Genomic DNA, 13,031 nt, shown 5'->3' with positions numbered 1-13,031 from the left:
CACACTGCAAGGGGAGAGACCCCTCCCCCCACCCACTGCAAGGGGAGAGACCCCAACCCCCACACCCACTGCAAGGGGAGAGACCCCTCCCACACACCCACTGCAAGGGGAGAGACCCCAACCCCCACACACTGCAAGGGGAGAGACCCCTCCCCCCCAACACACTGCAAGGGGAGAGACCCCTCCCCCACACACTGCAAGGGGAGAGACCCCAACCCCCACACACACTGCAAGGGGAGAGACCCCTCCCACACACCCACTGCAAGGGGAGAAACCCCTCCCCCCCGACACACTGCAAGGGGAGAGACCCCTCCCCCACACACTGCAAGGGAGAGACCCCAACCCCCACACACACTGCAAGGGGAGAGACCCCTCCCCCACACACTGCAAGGGGAGAGACCCCAACCCCCACACACACTGCAAGGGGAGAGACCCCTCCCACACACCCACTGCAAGGGGAGAAACCCCTCCCCCCCACACACTGCAAGGGGAGAGACCCCAACCCCCACACACTGCAAGGGGAGAGACCCCAACCCCCACACACTGCAAGGGGAGAGACCCCAACCCCCACACACACTGCAAGGAGAGAGACCCCTCCCCCACACACTGCAAGGGGAGAGACCCCAACCCCCACACACTGCAAGGGGAGAGACCCCTCCCACACACACACTGCAAGGGGAGAGACCCCAACCCCCACACACACTGCAAGGAGAGAGACCCCTCCCCACACACTGCAAGGGGAGAGACCCCAACCCCCACACACACTGCAAGGGGAGAGACCCCAACCCCCACACACTGCAAGGGGAGAGACCCCAACCCCCACACACTGCAAGGGGAGAAACCCCTCCCCCCCACACACTGCAAGGGGAGAAACCCCTAACCCCCACACACTGCAAGGAAAGAGACCCCACCCCCCCACATACTGCAAGGGGAGAGACCCCAACCCCCACACACTGCAAGGGGAGAGACCCCAACCCCCACACACACTGCAAGGAGAGAGACCCCTCCCCCCACACACACACAGCAAGGGGAGAGACCCCTCCCCCCACACACACACAGCAAGGGGAGAGACCCCAACCCCCACACACTGCAAGGGGAGAGACCCCAACCCCCACACACTGCAAGGGGAGAGACCCCAACCCCCACACACTGCAAGGGGAGAAACCCCTCCCCCCCACACACTGCAAGGGGAGAAACCCCTCCCCCCCACACACTGCAAGGGGAGAGACCCCACCCCCCCACATACTGCAAGGGGAGAAACCCCTCCCCCACACACACTGCAAGGGGAGAAACCCCAATCCCCACACACTGCAAGGGGAGAGACCCCAACCCCCACACACTGCAAGGGGAGAGACCCCAACCCCCACACACTGCAAGGGGAGAGACCCCAACCCCCACACACTGCAAGGGGAGAGACCCCTCCCACACACACACTGCAAGGGGAGAGACCCCTCCCCCCACACACACTGCAAGGGGAGAGACCCCAACCTCCACACACTGCAAGGGGAGAAACCCCTCCCCCCCACACACTGCAAGGGGAGAGACCCCACCCCCCCACATACTGCAAGGGGAGAGACCCCACCCCCCCACATACTGCAAGGGGAGAGACCCCAACCCCCACACACTGCAAGGGGAGAGACCCCTCCCACACACACACTGCAAGGGGAGAGACCCCTCCCCCCACACACACAGCAAGGGAAGAGACCCCAACCCGCACACACTGCAAGGGGAGAAACCCCTCCCCCCACACACTGCAAGGGGAGAAACCCCTCCCCCCACACACTGCAAGGGGAGAGACCCCACCCCCCCCACATACTGCAAGGGGAGAGACCCCAACCCCCACACACTGCAAGGGGAGAGACCCCAACCCCCACACACTGCAAGGGGAGAGACCCCTCCCCCACACACACTACAAGGGGAGAGACCCTGCCCTGTACCAGGAGACACCCTGCCCCAGTACCAGGAGACACCCTGCCCCAGTACCAGGAGACACCCTGCCCCGGTACCAGGAGACACCCTGCCCCGGTACCAGGAGACACCCTGCCCCGGTACCAGGAGACACCCTGCCCCGGTACCAGGAGACACCCTGCCCCGGTACCAGGAGACACCCTGCCCCGGTACCAGGAGACACCCTGCCCCGGTACCAGGAGACACCCTGCCCCGGTACCAGGAGACACCCTGCCCCGGTACCAGGAGACACCCTGCCCCAGTACCAGGAGACACCCTGCCCCAGTACCAGGAGACACCCTGCCCCAGTACCAGGAGACACCCTGTCCCAGTACCAGGAGACACCCTGCCCCAGTACCAGGAGACACCCTGTCCCAGTACCAGGAGACACCCTGCCCCAGTACCAGGAGACACCCTGCCCCAGTACCAGGAGACTCCCTGCTCCAGTACCAGGAGACACCCTGCCCCAGTACCAGGAGACTCCCTGCCCCAGTACCAGGAGACACCCTGCCCCAGTACCAGGAGACACCCTGCCCCAGTACCAGGAGACACCCTTTGGGGGCAGTGTAAGAAGAGACAGTGAATGGGGATTGAAGTGGGACCTGCGTGTGACCCCTGCGTGTGACCCCTGCGTGTGACCCCTGCGTGTGACCCCTGCGTGTGACCTCTGCGTGTGACCCCTGCGTGTGACCCCTGCTTCTCCTATAACCCGTGTATTCCCACAGGTGAGAAAATATCAGAGGAAGGGTCCATGAAAAACCCAACGGAGAAGCCATCCATCATCAGAATATTCAAGAAGGTAGGCTCCCCCACACCCCATATACCCATCCTATACCCCTCGCCCACACCCCATATACCCATCCTATACCCCTCCCCCACACCCCATATACCCATCCTATACCCCTCCCCCACACCCCATATACCCATCCTATACCCCCTCCCCCCCCACACCACATATACCCATCCTATACCCCTCCCCCACACCCCATATACCCATCCTATACCCCTCCCCCACACCCCATATACCCATCCTATATCCCCTCCCCCACACCCCATATACCCATCCTATACCCCTCCCCCACACCCCATATACCCATCCTATATCCCTCCCCCACACCCCATATACCCATCCTGTATCCCCTCCCCCACACCCCATATACCCATCCTATGTCCCCTCCCCCACACCCCATATACCCATCCTATGTCCCCTCCCCCACACCCCATATACCCATCCTATGTCCCCTCCCCCACACCCCATATACCCATCTATATCCCCTCCCCCACACCCCATACACCCATCCTATATCCCCTCCCTCACACCCCATACACCCATCCTATATCCCCTCCCCCACACCCCATATACCCATCCTATATCCCCTCCCCCACACCCCATATACCCATCCTATATCCCCTCCCCCACACCCATATACCCATCCTATATCCCCTCCCCCACACCCCATATACCCATCCTATATCCCTCCCCCACCACCCATATACCCATCCTATATCCCTCCCACACACCCCATATACCCATCCTGTATCCCCTCCCCCACACCCCATATACCCATCCTGTATCCCCTCCCCACACCCCATATACCCATCCTATGTCCCCTCCCCCACACCCATATACCCGTCCTATGTCCCCTCCCCACACCCCATATACCCGTCCTATGTCCCCTCCCCACACCCCATATACCCGTCCTATGTCCCCTCCCCCACACCCCATATACCCATCCTATGTCCCCTCCCCCACACCCCATATGCCCATCCTATATCCCCTCCCCACACCCCATATACCCATCCTATATCCCCTCCCCCACACCCCATATCCCCTCCCCCACACCCCATACACCCATCCTATATCCCCTCCCCCACACCCCATACACCCATCCTATATCCCCTCCCCCACACCCCATATACCCATCCTATGTCCCTCCCCCACACCCCATATACCCATCCTATATCCCCTCCCCCACACCCCATATACCCATCCTATATCCCCTCCCCCACACCCCTTATCCTCCCCCACACCCCATACACCCATCCTATATCCCCTCCCCCACATCCATACACCCATCCTATATCCCCTCCCCCACACCCCATACACCCATCCTATATCCCCTCCCCCACACCCCATATACCCATCCTATACCCCTCCCCCACACCCCATATACCCATCCTATACCCCTCCCCCACACCCCATACCCCCATCCTATATCCCCTCCCCCACACCCCATATACCCATCCTATACCCCTCCCCCACACCCCATATACCCATCCTATATCCCCTCCCCCACACCCCATATACCCATCCTATACCCCTCCCCACACCCCATATACCCATCCTATATCCCCTCCCCCACACCCCATATACCCATCCTATGTCCCCTCCCCCATACCCCATATACCCATCCTATATCCCCTCCCCCACACCCCATATACCCATCCTATATCCCCTCCCCCACACCCCATATACCCATCCTATATCCCCTCCCCACACCCCATATACCCATCCTATATCCCCTCCCCCACACCCCATATACCCATCCTATATCTCCTCCCCCACACCCCATATACCCATCCTATCTCCCTTCCCCCACACCCCATATACCCATCCTATATCCCCTCCCCACTCCCCATATACCCATCCTATATCCCCTCCCCACACCCCCATATACCCATCCTATATCCCCTCCCCCTCCCCATATACCCATCCTAAATCCCATCCCCCACACCCCATATACCCATCCTATATCCCCTCCCCCACACCCCATATACCCATCCTATATCCCCTCCCCCACTCCCCATATACCCATCCTATATCCCCTCCCCCACACCCCATATACCCATCCTATATCCCCTCCCCACACCCCATATACCCATCCTATATCCCCTCCCCCACACCCCATATACCCATCCTATATCCCCTCCCCCACACCCCATATACCCATCCTATATCCCCTCCCCCACACCCCATATACCCATCCTATATCCCCTCCCCCACACCCCATATACCCATCCTATATCCCCTCCCCCACACCCCATATACCCATCCTATATTCCCTCCCCTACACCCCATATACCCATCCTATATCCCTCCCCCACACCTCATATACCCATCCTATATCCCCTCCCCACACCCATATACCGATCCTATATCCCCACGCCCCATATACCCATCCTATATCCCCTCCCATATACCCATCCTATATCCCCTCCCCACACCCCATATACCCATCCTATATCCCCTCCCCCACACCCCATATACCCATCCTATATCCCCTCCCCCACACCCCATACACCCATCCTATATCCCCATATACCAATCTTATATCCCCTCCCCACACCATATACCCATCCTATATCCCCTCCCCCACACCCCATATACCCATCCTATATCCCCTCCCCACACCCCATACACCCATCCTATATCCCCTCCCCCACACCCCATATACCCATCCTATATCCCCTCCCCCACACCCCATATACCCATCCTATATCCCCTCCCCCACACCCCATATACCCATCCTATCTCCCTTCCCCCACACCCCATATACCCATCCTATATCCCCTCCCCCACTCCCCATATACCCATCCTATATCCCCTCCCCCACACCCCATATACCCATCCTATATCCCCTCCCCCTCCCCATATACCCATCCTATATCCCTCCCCACACCCATATACCCATCCTATATCCCCTCCCCCACACCCCATATACCCATCCTATATCCCCTCCCCCACTCCCCATATCCCCTCCCCCACACCCCATATACCCATCCTATATCCCCTCCCCCACACCCCATATACCCATCCTCATATCCCCTCCCCCACACCCCATATACCCATCCTATATCCCCTCCCCCACACCCCATATACCCATCCTATATCCCCTCCCCCACACCCCATATACCCATCCTATATCCCCTCCCCCACACCCCATATACCCATCCTATATCCCCTCCCCCACACCCATATACCCATCCTATATCCCCTCCCCCACACCCCATATACCCATCCTATATCCCCTCCCCCACACCCCATATACCCATCCTATATCCCTCCCCCACACCTCATATACCCATCCTATATCCCCTCCCCACACCCCATATACCGATCCTATATCCCCTCCCCCACGCCCCATATACCCATCCTATATCCCCTCCCATATACCCATCCTATATCCCCTCCCCCACACCCCATATACCCATCCTATATCCCCTCCCCCACACCCCATATACCCATCCTATATCCCCTCCCCCACACCCCATATACCCATCCTATATCTCCTCCCCCACACCCCATATACCCATCCTATATCCCCTCCCCCACACCCATATACCCATCCTATACCCCTCCTCCACACCCCATATACCCATCCTATATCCCCTCCCCCACACCCCATATACCCATCCTATATCCCCTCCCCCACACCCCATATACCCATCCTATATCCCCTCCCCCACACCCCATATACCCATCCTATATCCCCTCCCCCACACCCCATACACCCATCCTATATCCCCTCCCCCACACCCCATATACCCATCCTATATCCCTCCCCCACATCCCATATACCCATCCTATATCCCCTCCCCCACACCCCATATACCCATCCTATACCCCTCCCCCACACCCCATATACCCATCCTATATCCCCTCCCCCACACCCCATATACCCATCCTATATCCCCTCCCCCACACCCCATATACCCATCCTATATCCCCTCCCCCACACCCCATATACCCATCCTATATCCCCTCCCCCACACCCCATACACCCATCCTATATCCCCTCCCCCACACCCCATATACCCATCCTATATCCCTCCCCCACATCCCATATACCCATCCTATATCCCCTCCCCCACACCCCATATACCGATCCTTTATCCCCTCCCCCACGCCCCATATACCCATCCTATATCCCCTCCCCCACACCCCATACACCCATCCTATATCCCCTCCCCCACACCCCATATACCCATCCTATATCCCCTCCCCACACCCCATATACCCATCCTATATCCCCTCCCCACACCCATATACCCATCCTATATCCCTCCCCCACATCCCATATACCCATCCTATATCCCCTCCCCCACACCCCATATACCGATCCTTTATCCCCTCCCCACGCCCCATATACCCATCCTATATCCCCTCCCATATACCCGTCCTATATCCCCTCCCCCACACACCATATACCCATCCTATATCTCCTCCCCACACCCCATACACCCATCCTATATCCCCACCCCTCCCCACTTCCCCATACACCCATCCCATATACCCATCCTATATCCCCTCCCCCACTCCCATACACCCATCCTATATCCCCATATACCAATCTTATATCCCCTCCCCCACACACCATATACCCATCCTATATCCCCTCCCCCACACCCCCTATACCCATCCTATATCCCCTCGCATATACCCCATATACCCATCCTATATCCCCTCCCACACACCCCATATACCCATCCTATATCCCCTCCCCCACACCATATACCCATCCTATATCCCCTCCCCCACACCCCATATCCCCTCCCCCACACCCCATACACCCATCCTATATCCCCTCCCCACACCCCATACACCCATCCTATATCCCCTCCCCCACACCCCATACACCCATCCTATATCCCCTCCCCCACACCCCATATACCCATCCTATATCCCCTCCCCCACACCCCATATACCCATCCTATATCTCCTCCCCCACACCCCATATACCCATCCTATATCCCCTCCCCCACACCCCATATACCCATCCTATATCCCCTCCCCCACACCCCATATACCCATCCTATATCCCCTCCCCCACACCCCATATACCCATCCTATATCCCCTCCCCCACACCCCATATACCCATCCTATATCCCTCCCCCACACCTCATCATATACCCATCCTATATCCCCTCCCCCACACCCCATATACCGATCCTATATCCCCTCCCCCACGCCCCATATACCCATCCTATATCCCCTCCCATATACCCATCCTATATCCCCTCCCCCACACCCCATATACCCATCCTATATCCCCTCCCCCACACCCCATATACCCATCCTATATCCCCTCCCCCACACCCCATATACCCATCCTATATCTCCTCCCCCACACCCCATATACCCATCCTATATCCCCTCCCCCACACCCCATATACCCATCCTATACCCCTCCTCCACACCCCATATACCCATCCTATATCCCCTCCCCCACACCCCATATACCCATCCTATATCCCCTCCCCCACACCCCATATACCCATCCTATATCCCCTCCCCCACACCCCATATACCCATCCTATATCCCCTCCCCCACACCCCATACACCCATCCTATATCCCCTCCCCCACACCCCATATACCCATCCTATATCCCTCCCCCACATCCCATATACCCATCCTATATCCCCTCCCCCACACCCCATATACCCATCCTATACCCCTCCCCCACACCCATATACCCATCCTATATCCCCTCCCCACACCCCATATACCCATCCTATATCCCCTCCCCCACACCCCATATACCCATCCTATATCCCCTCCCCCACACCCCATATACCCATCCTATATCCCCTCCCCCACACCCCATACACCCATCCTATATCCCCTCCCCCACACCCCATATACCCATCCTATATCCCTCCCCCACATCCCATATACCCATCCTATATCCCCTCCCCCACACCCCATATACCGATCCTTTATCCCTCCCCCACGCCCCATATACCCATCCTATATCCCCTCCCCCACACCCCATACACCCATCCTATATCCCCTCCCCCACACCCATATACCCATCCTATATCCCCTCCCCCACACCCCATATACCCATCCTATATCCCCTCCCCCACACCCCATATACCCATCCTATATCCCTCCCCCACATCCCATATACCCATCCTATATCCCCTCCCCACACCCCATATACCGATCCTTTATCCCCTCCCCCACGCCCCATATACCCATCCTATATCCCCTCCCATATACCCGTCCTATATCCCCTCCCCCACACACCATATACCCATCCTATATCTCCTCCCCCACACCCCATACACCCATCCTATATCCCCATATACCCATCCTATATCCCCTCCCCCACTCCCCATACACCCATCCTATATCCCCATATACCAATCTTATATCCCCTCCCCCACACACCATATACCCATCCTATATCCCCTCCCCACACCCCCTATACCCATCCTATATCCCCTCGCATATACCCCATATACCCATCCTATATCCCCTCCCACACACCCCATATACCCATCCTATATCCCCTCCCCCACACCCATATACCCATCCTATATCCCCTCCCCCACACCCCATATCCCCTCCCCCACACCCATACACCCATCCTATATCCCCTCCCCCACACCCCATACACCCATCCTATATCCCCTCCCCCACACCCCATACACCCATCCTATATCCCCTCCCCCACACCCCATATACCCATCCTATATCCCCTCCCCCACACCCCATATACCCATCCTATATCTCCTCCCCCACACCCCATATACCCATCCTATATCCCCTCCCCCACACCCCATATACCCATCCTATATCCCCTCCCCCATATACCCATCCTATATCCCCTCCCCACACCCCATACACCCATCCTATATCCCCTCCCCCACACCCCATATACCCATCCTATATCCCCTCCCCCACACCCCATATACCCATCCTATATCCCCTCCCCCATATACCCATCCTATATCCCCTCCCCCACACCCCATACACCCATCCTATATCCCCTCCCCCACACCCCATATACCCATCCTATACCCCTCCTCCACACCCCATATACCCATCCTATATCCCCTCCCCCACACCCCATATACCCATCCTATATCCCCTCCCCCACACCCCATATACCCATCTTATATCCCCTCCCCCACACCCCATATACCCATCCTATATCCCCTCCCCCACACCCCATATACCCATCTTATATCCCCTCCCCCACACCCCATATACCCATCCTATATCCCCTCCCGCACACCCCATATACCCATCCTATATCCCCTCCCCCACACCCCATATACCCATCCTATATCCCCTCCCCCACACCCCATACACCCATCCTATATCCCCTCCCCCACACCCCATATACCCATCCTATATCCTTCCCCCACACCCCATATACCCATCCTATATCCCCTCCCCCACACCCCATATACCCATTCTATATCCCCTCCCCCACACCCATACACCCATCCTATATCCCTCCCCCACACCCCATATACCCATCCTATATCCCTCCCCCACACCCCATATACCCATCCTATATCCCCTCCCCCATATACCCATCCTATATCCCCTCCCCCACACCCCATACACCCATCCTATATCCCCTCCCCCACACCCCATATACCCATCCTATATCCCCTCCCCACACCCCATATACCCATCCTATATCCCCTCCCCATATACCCATCCTATATCCCCTCCCCCACACCCCATACACCATCTTATATCCCCTCCCCCACACCCCATATACCCATCCTATACCCCTCCTCCACACCCCATATACCCATCCTATATCCCCTCCTCCACACCCCATATACCCATCCTATATCCCCTCCCCCACACCCCATATACCCATCCTATATCCCCTCCCCCACACCCATATACCCATCTTATATCCCCTCCCCCACACCCCATATACCCATCTTATATCCCCTCCCCCACAACCCATATACCCATCTTATATCCCCTCCCCCACACCCCATATACCCATCCTATATCCCCTCCCCCACACCCCATATACCCATCCTATATCCCCTCCCCCACACCCCATATACCCATCCTATATCCCCTACCCCACACCCCATACACCCATCCTATATCCCCTCCCCCACACCCCATATACCCATCCTATATCCCTCCCCCACACCCCATATACCCATCCTATATCCCCTCCCCCACACCCCATATACCCATTCTATATCCCCTCCCCCACACCCCATACACCCATCCTATATCCCTCCCCCACACCCCATATACCCATCCTATATCCCTCCCCCACACCCCATATACCCATCCTATATCCCCTCCCCCATACCCCCATCCTATATCCCCTCCCCCACACCCCATATACCCATTCTATATCCCCTCCCCCACACCCCATACACCCATCCTATATCCCTCCCCCACACCCCATATACCCATCCTATATCCCTCCCCCACACCCCATATACCCATCCTATATCCCCTCCCCATATACCCATCCTATATCCCCTCCCCCACACCCCATACACCCATCCTATATCCCCTCCCCCATATACCCATCCTATATCCCCTCCCCCACACCCCATACACCCATCTTATATCCCCTCCCCCACACCCCATATACCCATCCTATACCCCTCCTCCACACCCCATATACCCATCCTATATCCCCTCCTCCACACCCCATATACCCATCCTATATCCCCTCCCCCACACCCCATATACCCATCCTATATCCCCTCCCCCACACCCCATATACCCATCTATATCCCCTCCCCCACACCCCATATACCCATTCTATATCCCCTCCCCCACACCCCATACACCCATCCTATATCCCTCCCCCACACCCCATATACCCATCCTATATCCCTCCCCCACACCCCATATACCCATCCTATATCCCCTCCCCCATACCCCCATCCTATATCCCCTCCCCCACACCCCATATACCCATTCTATATCCCCTCCCCCACACCCCATACACCCATCCTATATCCCTCCCCCACACCCCATATACCCATCCTATATCCCTCCCCCACACCCCATATACCCATCCTATATCCCCTCCCCCATATACCCATCCTATATCCCCTCCCCCACACCCCATACACCCATCCTATATCCCCTCCCCCACACCCCATATACCCATCCTATATCCCCTCCCCCACACCCCATATACCCATCTTATATCCCCTCCCCCACACCCCATATACCCATCCTATACCCCTCCTCCACACCCCATATACCCATCCTATATCCCCTCCTCCACACCCCATATACCCATCCTATATCCCCTCCCCCACACCCCATATACCCATCCTATATCCCCTCCCCCACACCCCATATACCCATCTTATATCCCCTCCCCCACACCCCATATACCCATCTTATATCCCCTCCCCCACACCCCATATACCCATCTTATATCCCCTCCCCCACACCCCATATACCCATCCTATATCCCCTCCCCACACCCCATATAACCATCCTATATCCCCTACCCCACACCCCATACACCCATCCTATATCCCCTCCCCCACACCCCATATACCCATCCTATATCCCTCCCCCACACCCCATATACCCATCCTATATCCCCTCCCCCACACCCCATATACCCATTCTATATCCCCTCCCCCACACCCCATACACCCATCCTATATCCCTCCCCCACACCCCATATACCCATCCTATATCCCTCCCCCACACCCCATATACCCATCCTATATCCCCTCCCCCATACCCCCATCCTATATCCCCTCCCCACACCCCATATACCCATCCTATATCCCCTCCCCCACACCCCATATACCCATCCTATATCCCCTCCCCCACACCCCATATACCCATCCTATATCCCTCCCCCACACCCCATATACCCATCCTATATCCCCTCCCCCACACCCCATATACCCATCCTATATCCCTCCCCCACACCCCATATACCCATCCTATATCCCATCCACCACACCCCATATACCCATCCTATATCCCCTCCCCCACACCCCATATACCCATCCTATATCCCCTCCCCCACACCCCATATACCCATCCTATGTCCCCTCCCCCACACCCCATATACCCATCCTATATCCCCTCCCATACACCCCATATACCCATCCTATATCCCCTCCCCCACACCCCATATACCCATCCTATATCCCTCCCCCACACCCCATATACCCATCCTATATCCCCTCCCCCACACCCCATATACCCATTCTATATCCCCTCCCCACACCCCATATACCCATCCTATATCCCATCCACCACACCCCATATACCCATCCTATATCCCCTCCCCCACACCCCATATACCCATCCT

The 13,031-nt window shown here is 57.2% G+C and overlaps 1 protein-coding gene across 3 annotated transcripts in view; it reads left to right on the top strand.

Annotated features, from left to right (window-relative positions):
• Positions 1–13,031, top strand: part of SLC29A1 (solute carrier family 29 member 1 (Augustine blood group)) — a 187,861-nt gene that overhangs the window by 147,358 nt on the left and 27,472 nt on the right. For all 3 annotated transcript variants that reach the window (XM_075598826.1, XM_075598827.1, XM_075598829.1), the window contains exon 9: positions 2,673–2,746. In XM_075598826.1, the coding sequence (XP_075454941.1) occupies positions 2,673–2,746 (74 nt within the window). The remainder of the gene's footprint in view (positions 1–2,672; positions 2,747–13,031) is intronic.

This window comes from Ascaphus truei, chromosome 4 (assembly GCF_040206685.1).
Source record: "Ascaphus truei isolate aAscTru1 chromosome 4, aAscTru1.hap1, whole genome shotgun sequence".
NCBI lineage: Eukaryota > Metazoa > Chordata > Amphibia > Anura > Ascaphidae > Ascaphus > Ascaphus truei.
Note: the sequence above shows the minus strand (reverse complement) of the source record. Positions and strands in the feature narration are given on the sequence as shown.